The 26555-nt window shown below is 42.0% G+C and overlaps 1 protein-coding gene across 1 annotated transcript; it reads right to left on the bottom strand.

Moving 5' to 3' along the window:
• Positions 1-616: 616 nt before the first annotated feature.
• Positions 617-25859, bottom strand: wnk2 (WNK lysine deficient protein kinase 2). Its single transcript, XM_078248588.1, has 29 exons — positions 24877-25859; positions 20379-20551; positions 19523-19743; positions 18428-18585; positions 17677-17765; positions 17224-17443; positions 16069-16336; positions 15430-15737; positions 13882-14004; positions 13384-13416; positions 13052-13168; positions 11857-12273; positions 11054-11653; positions 10507-10556; positions 10225-10387; positions 10011-10127; positions 9755-9925; positions 9590-9632; positions 9318-9479; positions 8286-9157; positions 5061-5118; positions 4502-4566; positions 3780-4369; positions 3436-3668; positions 3070-3300; positions 2831-2929; positions 2010-2054; positions 1610-1932; positions 617-1158 (listed from the first exon to the last, which is right to left on the bottom strand). Exons 1-29 carry the CDS (start codon positions 25549-25551, stop codon positions 871-873), a joined length of 6912 nt encoding a protein of 2303 aa, XP_078104714.1. The 5' UTR covers positions 25552-25859; the 3' UTR covers positions 617-870.
• Between the last annotated feature and the right edge of the window lie 696 nt (positions 25860-26555).

The raw sequence follows: 26555 nt of genomic DNA, 5'->3' as shown, positions 1-26555 counted from the left end.
CATACTTTACCTTTGGAGGTGAAAGCATACATAGAATATCTCGTGTCTGCTTTGGATCTAAATGCTTTTCTTCATAAAACTGAAACTGCAATTCAAGGCACTCTCGCAGGTGTTTTTCACCTGAAGATAAAATTCAAGTTCATTCAAATCTCTATAGGATATTTCAAGCGCTTGTGCTGGAAGCATTTAATCGATGAAAAATGAAAACTATCCTTGGACTGAAAGAGCAGAATAAAGCATCCAGTCCTAGTGACCGGGATGTCAAGTTTTCACAGTGATGGCATGATGGTGGCTAACAAGGTGTTGCATTAACACACATATCTGCAGCACCGACCAATGGATTATCTCATGTTAACTGTACAAACACAGGAGCTATGTACAGATTAACAATAATTAATATATACACACGGCAGCCTATATATATATATATATATATATATATATATATATATATATATATATATATATATATATATATATATATATAGTGATATGAGCAACACAAACATGAACTATTTATATAAGCGTACCATGAATGAACAGTACATTATGTACATTCAATGAGTGGTAAGGTACATTTATAAGTAATTAAGAAAATCTTCTCTTGTAAGCCTGATTGGGGTAATTATACATCTTTTAATGTACTACTACCATTACACTGCACTCAAGGATTATGTACTGTAATATGGACATGAGGTATGTTGATGCAATTTAAACAAATAACATAAAACTCAAGAATGGACACAGGTATGTACATATAAATAAATACATGCTGGTTAAATGTATACAGCATATGCACATAAGATTGACTAGAACTATAAGGACATTTCTTTTTTGGTAATGGAATTGGAAGACACAATGCTACTCAGGTTAGAGAGTCCTGGCTTTGGGGTCAGGCGGCTGACATGATGGAACTGGACCAGGGCTGGGGGCATCCTGGGTTGAGGGCACAGCAGGAAAGGCAAAGACTCCTGAAGGAAGTGGGAATAGCAACCCAGGCCAGTGGCTAACAGAGAGAGGTGAGGACAAGGCCCTGAATGGAGCAGGATAACTGGGATGGGGCCATGTGGAGGGGTTGGTCATCATTGTTGACCCAGGGCTATCAGGCCAAGACAGGGGAAGACTGCAGGCCTCTGGACCTTGAGCTGTCCACGATACCTAAAATGGTTAGATAATGGGCAGATATTGAACTACTTATTGGTGATTAACAGCATTTACACAATACAATCAAGTATGTAATCAAATTGCTGCCTAATAACATGTAACACATTAAAAACTAAACTTTTCTATTTTCTAAAGCTTATAGTGTGTGTGGGTGTGTGTGTGTGTGTGTGTGTGTGTGTGTGTGTGTGTGTGTGTGTGTGTGTGTAAATGGTTTTTCATGTGTATGTACTTTTAAATGTAATTCTGCCTTTTCTAGGCAAGTAAAAAAATTTTGTCAACGCCTATTGTTGTCTTCATTATCTAAACACTGTTTATATGCACGACCACTGTATCTCTTTTATGAACTAAATTCTCTTAAAGATTGTTTAAGATTTTAATCATTTTGTTTCTCATGACCGCAGGGCTGGTTAAACAAAAACTGGTACATAACTAGCATGAAACTCACATCTGAGGCACTAGTCAGCTGTCCACGTGTTCGAGGCACAACCTGATTCCAAAGCTGCTGCCCACTGATGCTCAGAGAGTTAGTGCGCGGCCTGTGGGTGACGATAAGAACCTCCTGGGCCCAGTCCTCCATCAGCCGCTGGAAGTCTTCAGGCAGGTTGTTTTCATTGGCACTCATGGATGAGCCAGTGTATGAGCTTGTCTTGTTGTTGCTGTTATTGGCTTGAGCTTGGGCCAGTCCCATTACTGGCTGATGAGAAGGAGGTGTGGCACCGGTAGGCGGCTGCTGTGACTGATTGAAAGGCCCTGGCCCGGCTCCAGACCCTGAAGAGACACACATGATTAGACTTATATAAACAAACATAAATGATTTTTTTGTGAGACACTGTAATTCTACCTACTGTTGCTACGATCTTTGCCGAGACACAGTCGCTTCAGTGTTGACCCTATAAGACAAAAAAGCCTTTATACAATTGTTTGTTTCCATTAGCTGGTAAAAATGTTCAATGACTAAATGCAGTGCAAAACAAAGCTGCTGAATACTGCCACAAAACAAAGGACCAAACTAACAAATGAAGCAATTAGTCCCCTAAAACAACACAGTCCATTTATTAGCAAAGTCATGCAAGTGGTCTGGATGAGAGCCATATCAAAGTGCAGTGTTGGAGTATTAGAGATACAGAGAGAGGTTAAAAAGAGATGAGAGATTAGCAATGTTATAGCACATCGGGAGCCTATGTGGCATGCAGAAGTCCATTGCCCAGTAATGCATCGTGGATAAGTTACAAAAATGGGTATGTTATAAAGTGGACAAATAGCACAAGCATTACTTGAAATGTGAGATAATGCCCATTACTATTTAAATTAACCTTGATTATCCAAACCTCAAGCTTCTGAAATGAGTTAACTAGTCCAATAAACAGGAATGATTAGTATAAATAATTCTAGTGTTTAAAAAAACAAACATTTAATCAATCATAATCTTTACTTTAACTTCAATTTTACATTACAGGGGTTTGAATAAGCAATATACTTCTGTGCAAGCAAAAATACAAGATAAAGGCAAGTGATAAGAATGAGACGAAGCGAACCAGCAGTGTTGCAGAATATTTGGAAAAGACAGAAAAAAGAAATTTAGTGAGCTAAAAGTAGAGAAATTAATGATAATAATAATGGAAACCAAAACAAAATGAGGCTAAGGGGGAAGAGAAGAGATACAAACAGATAGACAAAGACACAGGCCCACTGAGAAATCTAGCTCGTGGCTTGCTACTCGATTTATAGGTCACTCTCTCAGATGTTTGAGGGTAATTAGACCAGCCTGTAGAGGAGTATAATCAAAAAGGGAGAAGACACCAGGGTAAGAAGAGCATTCTCTGGTGACTCTACATGTTTACAGCATAGTATTAGTGGAAATACTGTTCAGTTAAGCTAGCTCTGTTGTGTAATGCTGGTGGTCACCTTGTCCTGGTGGAACTTGTATGCCAGTGCCGTCTCTGTGTAGTCCAGCGTAAATATTATCAGAAGACAAAGAGCCCTTGAGGGAACAGGGCTGCTGAGTTTGCACGGGCTCTGAGGTTGAGCTGGGAAGGTGGCTGGTGCATGACCGTGCCCTGCCGTGAGTAGGAACAGACCCTTTGGCTGGAGAGCCATTTAAACTCACTGTGGGCTCACTTGTACCTGTAGCAGCACCTGAACACACACACACACACACACACACACACACACACACACACACACAGAATCAGGAATCAGGAATCAGGAATCGGAATGGTCCTGCTGTAAATATTCAACTTATAATACTGGCCATTCTGAAAAGTTACTCACTTGATCTGCTGGAGTCACTAGTCTTGGTTGTGACATTCCTAAATTGTTGAACCAGAGGGCTGAGAAGTTTACCAGGCTTCAGCCTGTGCTTGCTGGACCTCTTCCTACGGCCAGCATGTGGTGCAACGTGTGAGAGACCCAGGCCCGTAGGCGGGGCTTTGCCAAGCCGGCGATACAGTAGTTCCACTTCCCCCCGCTGATGGGCCTGCAGCTCAGAGATCTCCCTCAGATGTCTGACGGGATAGAGGCAGGAATATACTGGTCACTTACGAGCTAAATGACAAGATATTTTCATGTTAAATAATACTAAATGAGGCCAAAAGCAAACCAGCGGCTACACTTACTTCTCCCTGAGTCGCTGTAGTTCCCTCTTCATGTCCGAGTCCTCCATCTCTGAGTCATTATCGCTGCTGGCATAGGCCGAGCCATGCACGCCTCCATGCCTACTTGGTGAGTCAGAGCTCTGCACACTGCTGCTGCGCCCTGAACGACGGAGGAAGGCCACAGCCCTCTTCATGAGGTCACTTCCTCTGCGCTCAGAGCGAGTATGTTGAGACGGGGTGGCAGGAGCCAGCTTTGCAGGGCTGCTCTCAGCCCCCGAGTCTGAGGAGAGGAACCGAGCATGAACTGTGACATCCACAGCGACAGAGTTGGAGGTCAGGGTGCGAGGCAGGGAGCCCCGCTTGGCCATGGACGGAGGTGTGTCCAAGTAGAAATCAGGTGGGGCAGAGTAGCGGCTGCAACGTGTCCTCTGTGTGATGTCATCTTCAGTGCTAACCACAGAGAAACGACCAATTGTGGTGGAGGCAGTCATGGCCTCAGCCTGGACGTGGTCCTCGCTGTATCCTCCAGGGTGTGCCGGTGAGGCAGCACTGCTCCAGCTCCTCTGCTTCACATCTCGTCTGTTGGCCACTTCAGGAGGAACAGCGATTATCTGCCAAAAGCAAAGAACAAACTAGGTAATTATAGGGTATCATGTATTGCTCCTGTAACAGCAAATGCAGTTGAACTAATCTGAAAGACATATTGTATGCCCTAAAATGTGAGGAGAATCTCCCTTTTGTACCTTAAAGCGGCCTCTTGTTCCAGAGCAGGAAGCAGAGTGAGGGACATGTTTTCTTGACAGGGAAGCTGCAAACATATCCATAATGGGCCGCACAATTAATCGCAATTTTATCAAAATTTTATTGAAATCACAATATGAATTAGTGCAATATCCAAATCGCAGGGGGCGCAATATTTATTAAAGGCAAAATATGCATAAAACCATTCTAAATTAAGTATTGTGGTGCTGCAGAGAAGTCCCAGCCTACAAATCATATCCTACAGACTAAAGAAAAAAAAAAGATCCTCGCAAAAATCACACTATGATGATATTGATTTTTTTCAATGAAAATGAGAATAATGATACAAAAATGATCATTCCCTCCAATATCGTGAATCATATTGCAATTGCAATATCAGTCAATATAATCACAATTAGATATTTTCCTCATATCGTGCAGCCCTAATCCACAACAATTAAAAATGTGGCACTGCAGTTAGCAACATATAGTTAAACATCAATTGAAATAAAAGGTAATGATGTCACTCTTGTTAGATAAATTTGTGTGTGCTGTACTTACCACACACGGCTGAGTCACTCAGTGTGCTTAAACTATCCATTCTCTCTGGAATTTGAGGCTGAAAGGTAACATGATGAGAGATAAAAAGGAGACATTAGAAAACTATAAACCATTTATCACTGTCCTATTATATAACTGTTAATATAGAGGTGATATTAAGATTTCTCACTAAATATTTCTTGTGAAATCTTACTGTAGCTCGTGTAAAATTAGGCAGTGCAGTTGTTCTTGAAATCCTTTATACAACTAAAATGTATTTACATGTATCCTCATGGCTCACAGTATAGTTCATTCTATTTGGAATGCATCTGACAATATATCAAATAAAACATTAATTGGCAAACTATGAGTGAAAAAAATTCTAAAATAAGTAAAATGTATTTGGGGAGTCCTTCCCTACATGCAAATAGTTATACTATTATAATATACTGCAGGGGTGTCAAACTCAACTTAAGGTCCACAATGGAAAATAAGACTCACATCAAAGGCCAGACATGTTTAGTTTATCGATATGCTTTTATTTAATCGAAAAAGTCGAATATCTTTGACTGTATTATTGCATGTATCATATAGTCTTCTCACTTACAGTTTGGTCGACATAAAGTCCTAAAGAAGTCAGGAAAAAGTTCCTCAGCCATCATAAAAAAAAAGTACCCAAAAACTTCGGCAAAAGTGACAAAGTCGGAAAAAGTTACAAATCGTCAAAAAAAAAGACGTCAGAAAAAGCGGGAAAAAAAACTAGGTGGGCCAATATGTATTGTGAACCTAAATTGATATGCGGGCTGGATCATGATCTGCGAGGGGCCGGATTTGGCCCGTGGGCCTTGAGTTTGACACGTGATATACTGCATTTGGGTTTAATGTATGCAACAATGTTCATTCTGCCAACTGATTGACAGGTCTTTAAATACATAGAATAACATTAGACAACTACTAACTGTAAAAGGTTTGTTTATACCAGTAATGTCTGTAAAAACTAAACTAAAGCATGCCTATTTTTTCAATGAAATACATTTAAATAAACATTTCATATAATTTAAATTCAACTTAAGGGTTGAACTTAATATACACAAAACAATCTAACTACAAGGTCAGTTGTTCTGTAGCTCTGGATAATATCACACAATCTTCCCCAGCAGAATATTACTAAAAACTAAGTGGACCTGTGGTAAAATTATTTTGTCAACTTCTGTTTTTTAAGGTCAAGAGTTACAGTAAATCTCAAATTTTAAGATAATACATTTCAATTCCAACTGTATGTATATACTGGTTGAATTTCAAGTTGCACAAATGATGTATAAAGCAAGAAACGGACTATTAATATTCAGAAGTTCTTTTTTGATAGAGAGGGGGGTTAAAATTTAAGGAATACGTTTAATTTCAAGGTTCTAGCTGTTCGCACGACTATAAAAAGTCAGTGCATTACAATCAGTGGTGTGAAATTGTGGAATGGTCTGAGCACAGAACTAAAGCAATGTCCAAACATAATCCAGTTCAAAATAAGGTACAAAGCAACTATTTTCAAAAGACATAGGAAAGAAGGAGGCGTTTAACAATTGCAATGTGTGTTCATTGAGGTATGTGTATGTTTGTGTATATATACTGTATATATTATAATAGATAAATGTGATAAATTAAAATAAGATATACTGGTAAATTTGTGGTAATAATTTAATCATATTATAAGTTAGAGAAATGTGGTCAAACAGGGCTCCAGACTAACTTTTTTCACTAGGAGCACAGTGGCCCCCAACTGAAAAGTTTAGGGGCGCAACCAGAAAATTTAGGGGCACACACCGTAAATCAACATGCTAACCAAATATTCACATTTCTACTAATTTCCACTGTATTACTAATAAATACTTTGATAATAGATGCAGAAATTACAATGTGCTGTTTCAAATTCAGTGTCACTTTTGAATATGCAACATAGAAGGTTAACCGACAGCACCATCGTTGTCATGAAAAACAAAAAATATATATATACCAGCTCTAGTCTACAATTACAATGAATTCAACTTCAAATTAAACATGCATTGTTTAGGCTACTACTGAACCAATATTGGTACCGATACCTGAAATTCGGTTCTGTTACCCAACGGTACCTTTTTTTTGGTACTTTCCCTCTATAATTACAAAACAATTATTTCAGTTGTAAAAATTATTGTCAAACCTATTTATCCTATGTACTTAGAACATTATGTTATTTTATTAATGAAACAAAATCCTCCTCCTCCCAAACCCATCCCTACAACCTATTAAATTGAATAATTATTCATTTCTTACTCACTGTAACTTTTATTCTTGTATTTGTATATTCTTTTTTAGCCTGTTTTATTTTCATGACCGTTTTTAATTGCTCTTTAATGTTTCATGTAAAGCACTTTGAATTGCCTTGTTGCTGAAAGGTGCTGTAGAAATACAGTTGCTTTGCCTTACAACCTCAGCCTGTCAGTCAGTCAGTCACCAGGACACAGAAACCACTGTTGTGCCTGCTTAGGAAGTGTAACGTCAACAGCACCGCGACCGCTTTCGGCTCTCCATTAATATCATATCGCAGCAAACGCTGTCTGCGTGAAGTTTTGAAAAACTGTAACCACACTTGAAACCACTTTATCGGCATTTCTGTGACTGACTGTGGCTTCAACAAAACTGCAGAGCCGACGTAGTTTGCACCGTCCGCAGCTATGCGTGTGTGTGCGAGTGTGTGTGTTTGTGTCAGAGCTCCGCTCTCTGTCAATTTTCAGAGAGGACAGATAAGCTTGAGCTTACGCGCTCTCAGGTACCGAAATTTCGACGTTTAACGTGTTAAAAAAGATGGCAAATTTACTGCTCGCACATGTGCGACTGGATGTAAAATTTAGTCGCACACTCTCAAATTTTGGTCGCAGTCTGGAGCCCTGTCAAATATATTAGGGTTATTATATTATACAGTGTGTATGTGTGAGTGTATGTAAATATGTGTATGTAAATATATTTGTGTGTATGTATGTAAATGTATATGTATATGTATTATATGTGTGTGTGTGTGTGTGTGTGTGTGTGTGTGTGTGTGTGTGTGTGTAGGTACGTGTATGTATGAATGTCGATCTATATCTGTATATGGATTGTACATTCAAAACACCAAATTGTATATAGTTACATGGGAGTGTAACTCTCCAAGTGCATTTCTAGTGTATTAAAGTGATTTATATAGTTTAAGAAGTTACTGATTATTGTACTTGCCAGCTGTTCTCCTGCCCTGTAGCGTCCCTCTCCCATCGGCCCTGGTGTGCTGTTTCCTGACCCTCCTGTGGCGCTGTCTGGACCAGGAGGAGACTGGATGTACTCTGTGCCACAGCCTGGTGTCTCTGCAGCACTACCTGATGGATACATGGGAGCGTATTCCTGGTAGAGCAAGTTCCTTAGTTTCTCATCTAGTGTTTTTATGGTGCTGTCCACAAAGCCCCCTCGGCCCAGACGTCCTTCGGCGTCTGACTCAGCGGGCCCTGTGGCGGGCTGGGATAGCGCTGGGCTCTGGGGTAGTGAGGATACTTTGGTCCCTCCCACGCTGGAAAAAGGTTGGTGCAGCACCACAGGCTGCTGTGGGCGCTCGCTGCGTGCTGCAGAGGCATAGGAGACAGAGAGTGGCTCTTTGGCTGGAACTTGCTCCTGGAGTGGAAGAGGAGTGAGAGGAGACCCACCCTGTAAACCGCTAACATCCAGAGACAGGGGCATGACCAGAGGGCAGCAGGGCACCTCGTCAGCCGTAGAAACAGGAAATGTCATGTCGGGAATCTGCTGAGCTGCATGGGTCGGGGAGATGGAGCCCAAAGGGGATCCCTGTGACTCATCCACTGGGAAAGACGTGTGTGGGGATGACGGGGGCAAAGTTTGAGCTCTGGCTGGCTGGGCATGATGAACACTGGGCTGCACAGAGCTGTCCACAGGCTCCAGTGATGTCACTGACTGAAGGGTCGGGGGAGCAGACACAGGGGGAGACAGAGTAGCTAAGAGGAGAGGGTCTGTGTTGGACATTATTGGAGGGCTACAGAATCCATACATATCATATGTGAAACCTCCACTTCCACCAGACATTGTGGAGGACGACCCCTGTTCTGCAGGAGGAAAAAAAAGAAGATGAGAGAAAATTATAAAAAAGAATTTATGTTACCATTGCACACAAGAGCTGTAGGATGTTTCCACTGCCACAAGGTAGTGCTATTGTTCAATGAAGCTGTCAAATGTGCTGAAATTGCTCTGTAGAAACAACGTCACCTCTGGATGCAGAAGGCCTTGCAGTGCCACTGTCAGGAGGCTGGGTAGTGGCTGAACTCCCCGGAGACTGTGTAGCTGTACCATCAGATGGGGTCTCCTGGCTGGATGTGGGCGTCTCCTCTACGGGGCAGATTATGAACCATCTCTTTCCTGTATGAAGAACTGCAATCCAAGAGTTCAGACAATTACCACCCATTTTCTTACAAGTGAATAGGACATGCAAAAAGGAGGCATACAGAAGGATACATTTTTGAAAGAGATAATTGTTTTACCATTCTGCTGATAGACAGGCTGAGGTGCTCCAGGCTGCTGACTCTGCAGACAATAGACAGATGTGAATCAATATGCTACTTGTCACTCTGTACTCTAAATTAATGTATAAGCATGTGTAATGTATCTGTACAGACTATATTCATATATATATACCCCCCTCTTACCTCTCCTACCAGGCCCTCAAAAATCTGGCCTTGTTCAGGACTACAACTCAAGGCGGAGGCCCTTTCACCCTCCATGTCTTCATTCAGCATGTCTTCAGCTTTATCCACAATGTCCTTTAGCTGGTCAATGAAGATCTCCTTCTCTAACAGTAGGATAAACCCATTCTCTACCTGCAAGCATTCCGTTTTAAAGATGTTATACAATACATATAACCAATTAATGACAAAACTGCACACTTTAAAAGGTTCAACTAACCATGTAAGTGGTAATTTCCTCTGGGGCATCTCCATCCAGATCAAATTTAAATGTCACCATTTTGTGATTGTGAGTCTCCAGCTGGCATTCGACCATTTTATCACCAGTGTTGCAAACCTGTGTGGGTCGAGGTGACACTTTACAATCAGATACATCAAATGTTTAAGACATTGTAACTTCAATTGTCAAAATAAATGACACCACCATGACTCACATTGAGCATGCTCAGTTTAGGTTTGCTGGTCCTTTCTTGCCGGGAGCGAGTGCGAGCAGACTTGCGGTGGTGTTTCCTGGGTTTTCCGTCCCCCTTCCCTCCACTAGCCAAGCTGTCATAGCCGTCACTTGTTTCCTTACCAGATGCCACATCCGAGTTGAGACTATAAAAGGAAAAAATTAAAACACTTCATCACCTCTTGGTTGGTGACACATTTTCATCACAGAAAATTATAACAGAATCTATAAAGAGCTGAAAGATAGTGGAAAACTTGACACGCACCTGTCATAGGCATAATTAGGTAAGAATACGGGTTTGTCCTGAAGCACATCCTGAAGACAGAAAATTGGGCAGGTGCAAAACAGTTAGGATACCTTGGTAAAGGTTTATTTTATAAAGAATGGGTCGTTGCAAGACTGTATAATAGTCAAATGAGTGTAGGTGTGTGCTATTAGCTTTTGACCTTAAAAGGGATATGTTAGTCTCAAATGGAGACTGAAGTGAACGTAATTTGAAACACAGCCTGGGGTTTGAATAAGCTTTAAGCTGCAGACACATTGACCACGGCAGAAAAGGCAGTTGGACTGATCAGTCTCCCCGAGTTGGTCAAAAAAGTGCCTCGGAACACACCAAAGCGACGAGACGTAATACGTCTCCATAACAGCAGGCGGCGCTAATCTGTATTGTCGCCCAAAAATGAAAACCGGCAGCTATTTGGACGAACGCGTCTTGTGGGTCTGGTTTCAGTCATGGCGGCTTGTTCAGAATACAATCTCATATTGTATACATATTACACATTAAAAAGTACAAACTTTGGCTTTATTCCTACCTCTACACAGGGCTCTTGTTGAAGGGTGCTAGATGCAGATGTCGACTCAAAGTTTTGCTGAGTTGTGGCCATGCTGGGACACTCAGACACTGAGACTACTGTCTGGATGCCAGCAGGCTGCAGAACTGGAGCTGCAACAGGAGCTGTGGCTGGCAGCGTGACAGGGATGAGAGCAGAGCCTAAACCTGGGACAGATGTTTCTGAGCTTGTAGATGAGCCTTTTGCTGATTCAAAGGTGAGACCTGATGCAGAGACTGGTGTTTGAACTGGGGCTGAGGCAGTGGTGTGCACTGCTGTTGGAACTTGTATTGGGACTGAAGTCGGGGCATTAACAAATGTTGAAGCTGGAGTTTGAGGCATGACTCCAGCTTGAGCTGATACTGAAAGCGGTGGTTGGTTTTGAGTTTCAAATTGGGCTGTAGCTGAGATTGAGGCTGGGGCTTGAACTGTAGGAGCTACATTTAAGTCTCGGCCAGCTGCAGAAGTTTCTGCATCTAATCCGCTTCCCCAGAGAGGAGTCTGAACAGCAGGCAAGACAGGGTGGACCTGAGCCAAAAGGTGAACATCTCCCAAATTATCCTGTGGTGCAATCATCTGTACCTGGAAAAAATACCACATTTAGGTGTTTAGGTGTTGTTCATTAATTAATACAAATATTGTTCACTTCTAAATCCCCAAATGCATGCCCGGCATGCATTATACCCACAATTAAGACGCATTGCTACCTTATTATATTATTTATAATAAGGTGATATTATTTCCATTACCCAACCACAACAGTGAGAACTGAGCCGAATATTCACCTGGACAGGTGGCTGAGCCAATTCCTGCTCAGGGTAGGGGGCGGGGTATGGGGTGGGTTGTACCTGGGAGAGAGGTAAGGGATGGGTGGTATGGAAGCTACCAAGGTTTGTCTGACATGTGAGAGGACCGCCCTGCTGGGGCACTGCAGGAGACATGGCCATTGCAAAAAGTGGCATAGGGAGTGCCACATTGGGCACGTGCTGAGGTGTGGACAAAGGGGTCTGAGGGGTGATGAGAGTGGGTATAGAGGCCAGGGTGGCATTAAGGGTCAGAGGAAGGGAAGGATGGTGGGGTGAAGGTGAGCAGTGGGAGCTAGACATAAAAGGGCCACTGCTGCTGTAAGCACATGGCAGAGGAGATGAGGGGAAGGGAGAGGGTGTGAGGCCCCCTATTTGAACAGGATATGGTGAGGGAAACTGAGAAAGAAGGGAAAATGATATAAAATGAACAAATACGAACCAGTCGATAGAAATAACATTCACACAGGCCCTTTATGTATGAACCCTGTAACCTATACTAACATTAGTAGGATGTTTCTATCAAATTCTCTACCTTAGGCCGGCTACACACTGGCTGTGTCGCATGAGTGTGGTGTTTTCTGTTGCGTGTCAGCTGCGTATCTTTACACACCAGAAACGTGTCTGATGCGGTGCTGCTGTTGCTAGCCTTGTCTGTACACGTGTATGTTTCCCATTGATTTACTGCACTCAAGCAGTAGTATACTTCATGTTAAACATAAATATATACTGATTTGATTACAGCAAAGACAACGTCGGCAGTATTAACAGCAAAATAGGCTACAGAATATTTCGTTCGTATTGACAGGTGCAACATTTGTTTTTTTTTATTACATTTATGTCAAAACCTAGAGACTTTCAAACATCAACATGTCATTTACTAACATGTATTTGTGTCAAAATGACATATAAACATCTTTTCCTATTCTATTTTGCCTGGAAACGCTTCCAACACGCTTGCATGAAAAATGAAAAATAGGCGTTGGTTCTATTTCTAGCATGCACGCGTTTTCGCCCGAGACATGCGTGTCATGCAGGCAGTGTGTAAGTTTTAACCTGTTAACATGGGAGCCGAAATAAAAACAGACATGACACGCAGCTGACACGCTCACGCCACGCAACCAGCGTGTAGCCGGCCTTAGTTTGATATTGTGTTTCTAATGCTACCACGACGCACCTGTGTGCTGATCTGCAGGGGCAGGAGAGGGGGAGGAGTACTGGACACTGACTGTGGAAAACTGGTAGATATATCAGGAGGACTCAGGTGAGAGGTAGGCTGGTCAGCAGATAACAGCTAAGGAAGGAAATCAAACATTTGTTTTCTACTTTGACTGGAGAGGGAAGCTAATACTGAATTAAACTGCCAAGATATTTTGGTTTAAAATCTCCAATTTAATAAAATAGTGCTGCAGAGCAGATGTACTTAATGTGATTCATTTATTCTGTATGGTTTGCAGTATATGTAATGTAGCCCGCAGTTAAGTTACAAGAAATGATGTATGGCTGTACCTGGGAAAGGACAGCAGCTGGTTGGAGATGGCACTAAAGGGAGGAAAGACAAATGGGAAGAAAACACAAACCACATGAAAAGCCAATTACACTCTCACACACACACACACACACACACACACACACACACACACACACACACACACACACACACACACAAATATACAGTATGTGATGTAGCATTTAAAAAGGGGACGATGCAGAGATGCACTTTGTACCCACCTCACACAGATACCCTACAAATAGTGTGCTTTCAGATAGCTGGTACCACTAAATTGCGCATTAATCTCCTGTAAATTTGCATGTTCTAGTTAACTATAGCATAAAACAGTTTACACGGAATGCCCATTATGGAATAAGTAATTTTGGTGGTCAAACAAACATTAGGAACTGTTAATTATCTCTTGGTGACCTGCAAGGGGTGACTTCCAGACTTTTGTCTCCTAATTCTGCTTTTTGCATCTTACTACAGCTGTTGCCAGAGTATGCATGCAGTACCTGCTCCTGGCTGGGTTGGGCAGTAAGCTGTGGCTGTAGAGTGGGGTCTGCAGCTGGGAAGCTCTGTGCTGTCTGTCTACTCTGGTGCACAATAGGGGCTGGTGTAGCTGGAGCAGACTCTGTCTGTCAGAAACACATAGAAGAGATCACATTTATTGGACCCTGTTTTTAGGTATAATATGACACACGATGATGTTTGTGTATTCGCTTCAACTTATTAAGCTCAAGGTTACAATTTTAAGTGTCAAAGCACGGGTAGTCATGAGCAAGAAAGTAGAGAGGGATGTTTTTAGCAGGTTTAATAGGGCAAGCTAAAATGGAAAAGGGAAGTTAAAGCATTAAACTGCCATACTGCCATAAACTGGGCTTGCACATTATTTTGTACGCTGCCACACTAAAACAGAGACCTTATTTTGGATTAGGCAGGAGCAGAGACATGAAAATACCAGAGGAGCAAAGCAGCTGGCAGAATCATGAAAGATACAGCAGGAGGCTGCTGGCAAGTTTATTCTATATGAAGCCTCCTTCTCTAACCTACCAGTGGATCTGGTCTGCCTTCACTGGCTGTCAGTGCTGATAACAGCCGATTCCAATCCAGATTTGGGCGAGAGAAGAGTGGGACATCAAGACTCAGCCTCTTGTCTATATGCTCAACTACTGAGGAGGTAGTACCCCCAACCTCCCCCTGCCTGTGCATTGGATGATTAGCAGAGAGGGTGGGGGAACTGGTCCTGCGACCGACGATGTGATGGAGACAGTGGTTGAGAAGAGTGAGATCTCCACCTTCATACAAACTCCGTGGAAGCACAACTTGTGAGGGTGGGGAAAGATGTGAAGGGGAAGTCACCAGGGTTGGTTGACTGTTTGATGATGGGGAAGGGGGTGAGGCCAAAAGAAAAGGAAGAGTGACTGGAGGAGAACTTGCCAGATGAGGAAATGTGGGTGAGCCTGGCTTCGAGACTGAAGTTAACTTTCTGGCAGATGTATGCATGTGTCCCAGAGATGCACCTGCCTTTGACTTATCCCTCAGGAGGAGAGACATGCAAGCCTTGCAGTGGCGGTGGGGCTGTGGGCTGCGTGGGACACTCAGACGGAGCTCTGAGGGAGGTTGTAAATTCAGGGGAAGGAGAGGTGAATTGAAATTACTTGCTGAGTCATAATGAGAGTGTTGATGTGGGTGTAAGAGAGGAGATAATAATGATGGATTCTGGGTAGAGTTAGAGGACAGGAAGTCTGTGGCATGCGCTGAGTTTTCTGTGCTTTTTGTTGAAACCAAATCCTGTGACAGACACAGACTAGGGCTTTTATTCATGGTCTTAGTGAGATAGTGTTTCCTACATCGTAACGCTTCAACCAGGGGGGCGCTTCCACGCCTAAAACACACTGCGCTCTCAGTGATGAACAGGTCATGACATACAAAGGGATCACTGTGGTGACGCTGATCAGGTATCATTCCAAAAAAGAAAATAAAATTGTTGTTACAACTCAGAAAAACAAACTGAAGGATATAAGAAAGTTGTCACAAAAATAAGAAATACTGTCACTCACTGTTTGAGACTGATAAGACCCCTGGTGCAGTTGTGCTGCAGGTTGATGGTAGGCCCCAGGATGCAGCTGACCTGTCGTTTGCTGGTAGGCTCCCTGATTTAATTGAGTGGATGTTTGTGTGTAGTTTTCATGAGAGGCCTGTGCTGTGGTTTGCTGGTAGGGCCCCTGGTGCAGCTGAGGGTCAACCTGTGCAGGAGGACTGTAGATCACTTGAGCTGTGGAAATGGGCTCTGAAGGCGACTGGTAGGCGCCATTTTGCTGATTGCTTAGATCATCTAATTGCATGGTAGAGCTCACTCTGCTGTCAGCTGTAATGACAGAGTGAATAAACATTATAATTCACAACGATGCCCTCTACAGGAAGGACAGACACTGAGGACAGAGAGGGGGGAGGGAGACAGTGGAGTAGCATCTTATTCATTCAAATTCAAAAGCTGGATGATTATGTCTCATTGATGATTAATAGGTGTTGCTTGCGCTGCACTCGCCTTTCTCATTTACATTCACAAATACCAATTTAACCATTTTAAGGCATGGTCAGTGTCATTTCCTGTTAATGGGTGAGAGAATTCTAACAGTAACACTGAGGTTTTATGATATATGATACAGTCATATGTGCTTCTAATTGCAGGTTCTCACATGGGGCAGACGTGGTGGCTGGCACAGTGCAGATCAGGGTCTGCTGCTCCACCTCTTGGTCCTCATACTCTGTCGTAGCTAATGTGGGTGCCTGTGGTACAACGGTACCGGGCACCTGCAGTAGGTTCTGCTGTGGCTTCTTCACAGCTGCCTCGCCATTTCCTGACGAGACCGTTCGCTCCCTCTTCCATTTAATGAGAGCCACACGGTCCCGGATGGACTTCCCGACTACCTTCACATCACAGTCCAGGAAAAAACCTGATTCCACCTACAAGACACAGGTAAGATGCTTGCTGCAGCTCAGAACAAACTGAGTCATGGTTGTAATTCAACACCTTACGTAATCAGTCATCAAATCTACACTCTATTCTTGCCCTGAACAACAAAGAGCTGCCTTTTCATGCCTTCTCATATGTTTGTTTTGCAAAGATCAACTGATCAGTTGCTCTAGTTTCAATCAATACAGTACATCCCTCAAGCGTATGATTACCGACATGACCACTTACCAACTCTTAGTTACATTACACCTAATTAAAAGGGCCCAATATTGTGTTCCAGAGTAAAGACAGCTATATTATTACAAGACACTTCTGTAATTCACTTCTTTTTTTTTTTACTTATACCATTACTTATACGACTTATCACAGGCAAAATGAGAAATTATGTTTAAATCACCATCCAATGTTTGTTTTTAGCCAGTTTAATCTGTTTTATCAATGGGAGTTAACTGGTACTGTAACGTAGCATAAAGCAGGATTGTTACTATGGTTACCTGCAGTTTAATATTTATTGTGCACTGAATTAGAGCTATTTTTGAAATGTCAGTGGATTTTAACAAACACAAGCCGGCCAAACAGAAATGAGTATTTTCTAAGGCTATGGCCGAGATGAAAAATGAAGCTTGTGGAACACAAAGTGCAGTCTGGCCTGTACCAACACAAAGCCAAGGTCATAAGAGAGCGGATACATCCTATAGAAAAAGGGAACAATCCTTTCCTTGGAACACCTAATTTACCTGGTTTCAGACTTTCGATTGCTACCCACATAGTAAAACATAAATAATGGTGTAAAGAAAAAGTCAAACTCTACAATTACTGTCTGTGTATATTCACCAAAGTACAATGGTTCTTTCAGTAACTTCAAATATTTGTTTACCATTTCTTGTGCAACAACCTCTGGTACCTCATTCACCAAGTCAAAGGAAAATTCAATGGCACCAGTGTCCTTGTACTTCCCCTTCAGCTTTTTAGTATCCTCAACCCACAGCTTCAGAGCAATGGATGATTTCTTCCCATCATCTTCTTCATTGAGCTCCACCCTCACGCCTGTATCCTCGGCAAAGAAGGCATGATTCAGGAGGTCCTTGATGGAGTACCTGCAGCAAAAACACAAACACCAGCTACTGCCCTGGGCTATAGGTCATAAGGATAGTAACCTAACCTAATGATGCACACAGAAACATGAACTGTGTCAGAGCCAAATACAGGCATTGATGGCACACTGCATGAACAGAAACAAAACAGCACGGTGTTAAGGTAAGAATCAACCTCTATACAAAATGCATCACGAGCCCAACCGAAGCCCCGCCAAAGGTCCTGCTTTACTTACCTTTCTTCCCATCTGTGGCAGATACATTCCCCAATTATTTCCTTAATTTCTGGGTCACTGACTTTGCTGTAGCTGGCAGGTTTCACCCCCTGCAAAACAAACCAGCATTAACATGTCTCAATTCACCAACTGACACACTCAAAACAGCAGTACTTAGCGTGTGGCTGCATACCAGAGGAAGCAGTGAGTACTGTCTGCAGTGTCAAAAAACATACAGACTCTCCAAAACACATTTTCTCCCAGACACCTCAACTCTGGGGATTAAGAACATATTGCTGTACAAGAGGAATTTTGGGACTATGGAACAATTAGTTGAGTCAATTCACAAAAAACTGATTCAAATTATAATAACTGATTAATTGTAGGAGGAAACATTTGCTGGTTAAAGCAAGACTATGTAACAGCTGAAAAAATAAATAACACATTACTTTCCTTAAGAATGAAAAGTTTTCCTAATTCCTAAGAAATAAAACACACCCTTGCTCAATTTAATGCAGCTAGAGCCTTACTTGCTCTGGTATGACCAGTAGCTTCGCTGACTTAATTACTCTTAAGATCTATTTTAAAGATATTTTATAAGCATGTTGCTTTGATTTAGAAGGTGACAGAGAGGAAAGGGGAGAGAGAGGGGAAGACCTGCAGCAAGGGGCCAGATTCAAACCCGGACTCAGCCTTAATGGTACACGGTCTACTCGGTTTTGTTAAGAACATTTAATAGCAATGAGTTTAACAGCTTTAAACGTGAACTCACACTGGTGACTTTGCGGTAGATCTGAGCAGCATTTTGACACTCAGAGTAGGGATATTCCGAGGTGGCCATCTCCAGCATACACATCCCAAAGGCGTAGACATCCACAGATTCATCATAGTGCTCCTCGTACATCTCTGGGGCCATGAACTCTGGAGTGCCTAGAGAATTAATGCAAGAGAGGGAGATCAATTATAAAGTCACATGCAGTAATCAGTGTGTCATCCCATTTCAGTGGGATCAATACCAGAAATGTGAGCTAGTGCCATTCAAATAGCCTACGGAACAAACAGATTTTGAAACACAATTTTATAATTTAGAGTTTAAAGCAGCTATAATCAAAATGTCTGTATTAACAATAAAAGGGGTCACTCGTAGTAACAAACTCAGAGAAATATCACGCAACCATCAACCCTCATCAGTGTTGTTTTTGGCTGCAGCAGGCAGCTGTTTTCTGCCCCACTGTGCACCAAACGGCAGACAGACAAAGTTAGCGACTAGCTTGTGAACATAGTGGAGCATTTAGCAGCTAAAGAGACAGCTATTTCGTTCAGAAGTTGGTAGAGACCAAAACAGAGCTAACAGGACTGCATGATATGAGGTAAATATCTAATTGTGATTATTTTGACTGATATTGCAATTGCAATTGGATTCACAATATTGGGGGGGGTGATCATTTTTGTATCATTACTCTCCTTTTTATTGAAAAATAATAAAATTAAAGGCCTTTACCAAACAAAAATGTTTTCTTTTTAGGCTGGGACGTCTCTGCAGCACCACAATACTTAATTATATTTGCCTTTAACAAATATTGTGCGGCCCCCCCCTGCGATTTGGATATTGCACTAGTCCATATTGCGATTTCGATAAAATTGCGATTAATTGTGCAGCCCTAATATTAGTCTTACATACATCAGGTTATGAGAGTCACGATTCCAAATGAATGCTAATGTTGCTCCGTATCAACACGTTTGCCATATCGACCTAAACAGTGATAATGTCAGAGTGCCCAAAAAGTCAGTTACTGCGAATTAAAATAATTATTCTGATTGTCACAATTCTATAAAACAGTGTCTTGCCAACTAGCTGATGACTAACCGATAACACTTTTAGCAAAGGAGGCCCTCTTCAGTGTTGCCAGGCCCAGGTCTCCTATTTTGACAGACCCTGTGGGACCAGTGATGAAGATGTTGTCACACTTGAGATCTCTGTGGATGATTGGAGGAGTCCTTGTGTGGAGGAAGTGGAGGCCTTTGAGAATCTGCCTGCACCAGCTACGAAGAACTTTAGGCTTCATCACCTTAAAACGCTTCAGATACCTGTGGGAGGATAGAGATGTTCTAGATGTCACCAGATATAGATATTTGCTATTTGAAAAACATTGAATGGTAATAGACAAATTGACATATCACGGTTTGTCCTTACTAATCACTGTGTTGATACAATGTTTTCAATGAGCTGGTACAGTGTTGCAAAATAGTATTGCTTTCATTAAGCATCAGCTGCAAACACACAGTCAATATGAATCTTTGACTATTCTATTCTCAAAGTAATCTCCTCCTTTTGACTGCCTTTTTGCCATTGTGTTTATTAGGCTAAATAACTTTGAGCAAGAAAAACAATGTTAGAATTACAACTATTAATGTGTATATCTTTCAGTATCTACAGTCTATTATTAGATTTAGTGTAATTGTGTAATTCAATTGGTTTGCAACTTGATACACATGATGTAGACAGTCTAATGACCATTACTGTAAGGTTGTTGTAAACTGACTTAACACAAGCAGCAATAAGAGAATAATATTTGCGATCATTGATTTACAGTCGAGTATAAGGTTGAAAAGGACACATACAGTATAAGCTAAAATGAGCATACCAAGACATCTCAAACATACCAATAAAGACAATTATAGAAAATGTTTGCTTTTTTTGTTATTTTCATATTGACTCTCACGTTTTTAGTGTCCCTGAGGTCATTAGCTCTGTCACCAGAACGATACACTTCTTCCCTTTAACGGGTGATTCCCAGAAGTCATAAAATCGCACGATGTTGGGATGCTGGAGAGCCTTCAACATCTCTGCCTCCTCTTTGAACCTCTGTCTCTCAGCTTTGGACAGTTTCCGTTCCTGGGGAAAATGGAGAAAGACATTTTATTTATTTTTTTTTATGAGAAAAATTCCATTTTCATCCACTCACTTTCTTTCAGTATTCTGGAGCCTTATCAGAGGAGAAGCTTCAGCAGTGGTCAATGTGTCCAAATTTAACAAGTTTGAGGGGGCGCTGGAGGATGAAGGAGGGGCTGAATCATTGTCATTTTCAGTGTTTTTCTTAAATCAAGTGGTAATGGAAGATGCAATCCCTTTTCCACCACCTTAAATATTGTCTGGATTTGCTTCAGGGGGGAAGCTCTGTTCGACCTCCCTGTGGCTCATGTTTGGAGTGAACATAACCCGGGCATTTTGAGTGAGTAAACATGGCGGTCTGAACCATTTACTCTTTTTTAATCACTACTGTGATTAAAACACCTCACAGCTGAATATCCAGATAAAGTAAAATCCTTATTTAATCTGATGTTGTGATACAGAGACAGACACATCTGTCATGACAGATAAACAAAAGATTAAATTCCATTTTGAATCAGTAAATGTTAAATGTGACACAAAAAAAGTCTGAGTGAAACCCTGTATACTGGATCAATATTTTGGACCTTGCCTTCCCTGAACTGTCGTATAAATAGTCAAAGAACTGACAGCGAACCTCCTCTACATTTCTGTTTCTCTCCAGTCAGCATGGTAGACTGAATGACCTCTGGATTTTCTCTCCCGCTGTCTCAATATAGACATTTTAATGATGACAATGAGGGTGCATTTATTGTTTTAAATGTCTGGGATACACAATAACCTATACTGCATCACTTGGCATTGATTATTGATTGATGCTGGGAAATCAGATTTCAGTCACAGCCCATAGTGACCTATGCAGTGTGCAGCCTAATGCGTCTTAGATTACAAGCAGCATTGTGAAGGATATGTCTCCCCGCTTTCACAATGCTGACTCTAATGTATAACCAATATATTACAGTTTGTCTCATCTCTCTGTTCATATTTTCTAGTTAGTTTACCTACAGATTATCAATGATTCCTTGCAGAGAGAAGCTCTAACAGGGTGTGGCACTTACAACAAAGAATCTGCTTTACTGAGTCTTCATTTTGCACACAAAGACTGTAAAAAAATGAATTAACAGCACTGACATTTGTATCTAATGGAGTGTGGAGTGGTGAAGACATAATGCTGCAATGAATATAAATATAGAACTCTTGTTTTGCTGTGTATCAAATACTACAAGTCTTACTCGCTGTCCTCAGCTGACCCTCCCCCCCCATTCCCTCTCTCCTCTCTCTATGTCTTGGTGCAGAGGGCTGCATCAGCAGGATTCACTCTCCAGACACTTCTGTGTGCTAATACCACAGGGGTATAAATCCATGTTTAGCATTCATTACTAAGCTGTCAAACAAGACTAATAATGTGCAAAAGTGAGACACAGATCTCAAAGTGGTTAGGTGTTCTGGCATTTTACTAAATTATGTAGCATAATTTGCTAATATCTGATAAATAAATCACTCAACCGATGTTTGATCATCATTAGTGGATAAATAAGTGACAAGACTAGCCCCCTGGTTTGCTCAACTAGGTTTGCTCGACACCAGGCACCGGCTACTCTACAAATCAGATTTTTAAATCTTTCTATGAGCGTCCAAGTTTTCTGCTGTCTCACTCTTAGTCCTACCCACAAACACACACTGTATACAGACAGTGGCATTTTGTGAGCGAGGCACAGAGGGCAAGGCCCTCATCTCCAGGGACAGAATGGTTGAATCATCACTAGAGCTCCCCTAAGAATCTTTTTAGACAGAAAAACACGCACACACAAACACACACACACACACACACACACACACACACACACACACACACACACACACACACACACACACACACACACACACACACTGTACATATGCACTTACTGTAGAGATAATCATGCATGATACATGCCTTTTCTGATACATATTTTAAAATGTACTCTTGAAACTTCAGTTAATAATGTAGAAGTGTTTAAAAAATACTAGTTTTTTTCTCTCGATAGATGACAAAAACTACTGAAAAAAACTTTAAGGCACACTTTAAATCCCTAATGATGACTTCAAAACTGAAGTTAAAGTTATACTCCTATACAGTATGAGCAATAGTTTTACTCAACCGTGCGTTATTAAATTCAAGTTACAAAAGCCGTGAACCAAGGCTGAAATGTGGGATCTAACCAAGATGCTCAGTGAATTGGGGGCTCACTTTGTTAATTGAAGTTTCACATCCAAATAGCCTCATTGCATTATGTATATTATAGTGTGTACGTCAACAAAACAGAGAACTTCAGTTTCAAAATGTGCCTCATTGGAATCTAGACCTGTGTTGTTGCCAACAAGAGCTGTGAGATACGCACAACATTAAGTAATAGTGATTTCATTTTATGTCTCAACTTGATTGAGTTGTGCTGTGATTGTTATTACTTATTCCCTCAGGCCTGATGGGGTGAACCTGGATTCTGCAAGAGTAGGAAGACAAAAAAAAAAAAGCTTTGGCTCTATTCGTTCTGAAGCCACACTAAAATCCTAAAATCTATAAAATCCTGCTGCAGGACTCAAAGTCACAAACGTCATTCTCATTATGATCATTTAAAGTAAATCAAAGGTTCCTAAATGTAGCCTGAACCAGCTTGCATTGTTGCCCCTACAAAATGTTTAAATGCCAGTATGCAAGTACCAGCCATTGACTAAAATAAAGCTGCTAATAAAAGTTTGGAGAAAAAAAAACAGCATACTGCAGAAAAAAAAAACATGATTTTGACTTATTGGTTGTTTATATACTTAAGGCATTACAATAAACATGCCTATACAGGAATTCATATGAAAAGAAAGTATTTTATAAATTCTTAACAATAGTAAAGGTATAGCAAAGATGTGAACCATCTGTTAAAACAGTGGCTGAACCAATTAACAGGGACATTTTCCTCACATATCAGAACCTTTTAAAAAGACAGACACACAGAAATCTAAGTCTTCATGTGTCCACAGTATATTCCGTGTCTGTGCCTCTGTTTTATTGGAAAATACTATATAATTGTAGTAATTCTCGAAGTAGTATGATACTTCATTAAGTGTTCTCAAATGTAATCTTGGGCAGTTTTTTGCTCTAGACAGACTGTACACATTTTGAGCCCTGAAAGAGCAACCACTGTCTACAGGTCTGTCTACAGGGTAATCTGTATATCACATGGATAGCATCTAAACTGATCATTAGATTACCACACACATAGATTAGTGATACAGTAAACAGTCACTGCTATGAGAGAGAGATGAGATGTGTTTATATTAGCCCCGTGCTAAAATTCTGACTAACTAAAGTGTCTAAATAAATTCACCTGCATGAGACTGAATACTGTTTAGGTGCAGAGTTGAATTGCTTTGATTCGATTCAATTATAATTCAAGAAAGTATATAGAGGAAACGGAAAATACAGACGTCTTATAAACATCTTCGGGTGATACAAAACTAAATGATGGAAACATTTAGGCTCAGTATTATGAGAGGGAAAGCTGGTGCAATGTGAGCGCTGACAAAAAGTAAAAGAAACACATGAATGTCTTTTCCTCCTCACTCTTCCCTGTAACAATACTTTGAACTTGTGCTCAGTCCCTGAGTGAGAACAAATACTTCAATGATGGCTCATTACATACAGATAACAGAATGGGGTAACGCAGTATCTCATCTGTGTGCTGTACAGCATAACACTTCAGCAATATGAGATTATAAAAACAAGGGAACAGAACTACTCTGTTGATAACAAACCTATCACCAATAAGAAAGTATGTCACACAAATGCCTGTAACTGCTGACTGGTTCATCAATTTCAACTTGCTCCTGAACTGGCTGAATCTAGTAAAAGGGAAAGAACAAAAGGCAGGAAATAACCACAATAATACGCAGAAAAATCTGACAATAATCCATATTCACTCCTGGATGTTAAGGCACCTGTGAGCAGGAAATGTAATTTAAACATTATAAAGTGCCACGGACCATTCAGACAATAACACTATTCTACCTGAGAGACCCCAACCAAAGAGTTTGTTAGATATGATCAGTTACAGGTCTGGTTAGATGTGCACATATCACTGTTTCAACTTCAAATGAATGAAGTAACAGTGTAATAAAACCAGTCCTTTGTTTTCTGGAGAATCAAAACACATCCAGAAAGATCCCTGGGTTCCTGGCGACCTGTGCACAAGGCTGCAAACTGACAAAGGACTGACTTTTTTGGGCCAACACACAGTCCTTTATAACTCAGATAATAAGCCTATCATTGGCTGGTTGACCTGCATCATCAATAAACCCACCTGGAGTTCACACCATGCCACTTCGACCCAGGTGTCGGTGTCCAGACCTTTATAGACGGTCTTGAAGGACCCTCTCCCCAGCTCAATGTCAAACTTGAGGAAGCGCCCCCCAGGTGAAGTGGACACAGCCTTCGTCCCGGGCTCCTCTTCGTTCTCATCACTTCCTGCTTTACCTGTGACATCCGAGAGCGCAGCCTCTACCTTTGGCTCGGATTGGCTCTTGTCTCCCTTCTCCTCGTCGACGCTCACGCTCTCCGTGGCGCTGTCCTTCAGCACCACCTGGCTCTCCGTGCTTGAAGTGTCCGGGAGGCCCACACAGGTTCCGTGCAGAATCCGGGTCCGATCAACGAGTGTCCGCAGGTCAATGTGGGGCACCGGGCTGATGTTGGCAGACTCCACCGGCGTGTCAACCGGCTGATGCTCCTCGCTGTCTGACACCCACAAACTCCGCCGAATGAACCTCTGGCGGACCAGCGCCCGGTAGTCTGTGTACGGGTATGCGCTGGGGTCACTTGCTCCTCGCAGGGCTGCGTTTTGGATGTTGACATTGTGGTCCGTCCCATTCTGATAAATAGGCCTACGGGCATTTGCATTAATGTCCGAGTCTAAATTGGGTGCTGAGGAAAATGTGGATCCCAGTGGCGGATCTTTGCTTGAATGATCCGCCGAATCCATCCCAGGTAAAATGTTAAGCACTTACCGGCGACATTGTGCAGGAAGAATGATGAGCATGCTCCTCTCCCGGTGGTGGGATTTGTCTATAGCTTACCTGCAACACTCGCATGCAGTGACGCAGTTCGTCGGATCAGGATGTATGGCCTTATGCCTTGAATTTGTTTAGGACACAGAACACTACCACAAAATGTCTAGCTTTGAGGATGCGCGCATTGCTCTTTGCCACCTCACGCCCCGGTCCACCTTGCTGCAATACAGCACCGAGCTATTCAAGTTAAGCCTGATGTCATTGCCAGTTTAACCTATGAGCTCACGAACACAGTTCCCTCCACATTGCATAAGGTTGCCACTCCAGCCCAAAGTATAGAAATGTGATTAGTTCCGCAGACAAATCGCTGGCCTACAGCGGTCAGGACAGGATATTTAGACTGTGCCGCTCACTAATCCATCTTTAGACACATCACGGGATGCCCAAGTGCGCAGCTGTCATACCCCGTAGAGGATCACCCATCCGGACTCTGTTTGATGCAAATAAATAGGGGGTGTTCAGTGTGAAAATCTGAATAAGTTCAGAGAAGTGTGACCTCGGCTTCTCTGCACTGTTCCTTTAACTATCCTCGCGTACTTGTTTCCTCTCCATGGTGTTGTCCTGGAGAGTGCAGGATGGACAGGATCGCTTATCAGATAATGCTCACTGCGGCACAGTTTCCCTCAGGTTGAATCAGGCAGCTCTCAACGCGTCTGTCGTCCAGCTGATACGGCTGTTGTCTTCCTATGTTTAATTTCTTCCAGGTTTGGGATAACTAGAATATTTCACGGCACAACCCACGCCCCTAGCAACAACACGTATCCAATAACTCGGCACGCTTTTAGGCGGCACCCTCAGCCTCCCGTGACACAGGACCACACCACTGTCCGCCCTCATCGTGACGCGCTAAGCTTCCAGTGGGAAGATGTCTGTCAAAGCCTCCAACCAAAAGGGACGCTGCTAGGAAGTATGGGCT

The sequence above is a fragment of the Sander vitreus genome, chromosome 4 (assembly GCF_031162955.1).
Source record: "Sander vitreus isolate 19-12246 chromosome 4, sanVit1, whole genome shotgun sequence".
In the NCBI taxonomy this organism is placed as follows: domain Eukaryota; kingdom Metazoa; phylum Chordata; class Actinopteri; order Perciformes; family Percidae; genus Sander; species Sander vitreus.
This window is presented reverse-complemented; position numbering and strand designations above follow the sequence as displayed.

What these genes read in the sequence shown, in the direction of transcription:
- wnk2 (XM_078248588.1), bottom strand. Translation starts at nt 25,551, where the DNA reads ATGGATTCGGCGGATCATTCAAGCAAAGATCCGCCACTGGGATCCACA. An exon ending in CTTTGCTAAAAGTGTTATCG is followed by an intron (nt 18,586 to 19,522) that starts GTTAGTCATCAG and finishes TTAATTCTCTAG; the next exon opens with GCACTCCAGAGTTCATGGCC. An exon ending in TTGAGGGCCTGGTAGGAGAG is followed by an intron (nt 9,633 to 9,754) that starts GTAAGAGGGGGG and finishes TATTGTCTGCAG; the next exon opens with AGTCAGCAGCCTGGAGCACC.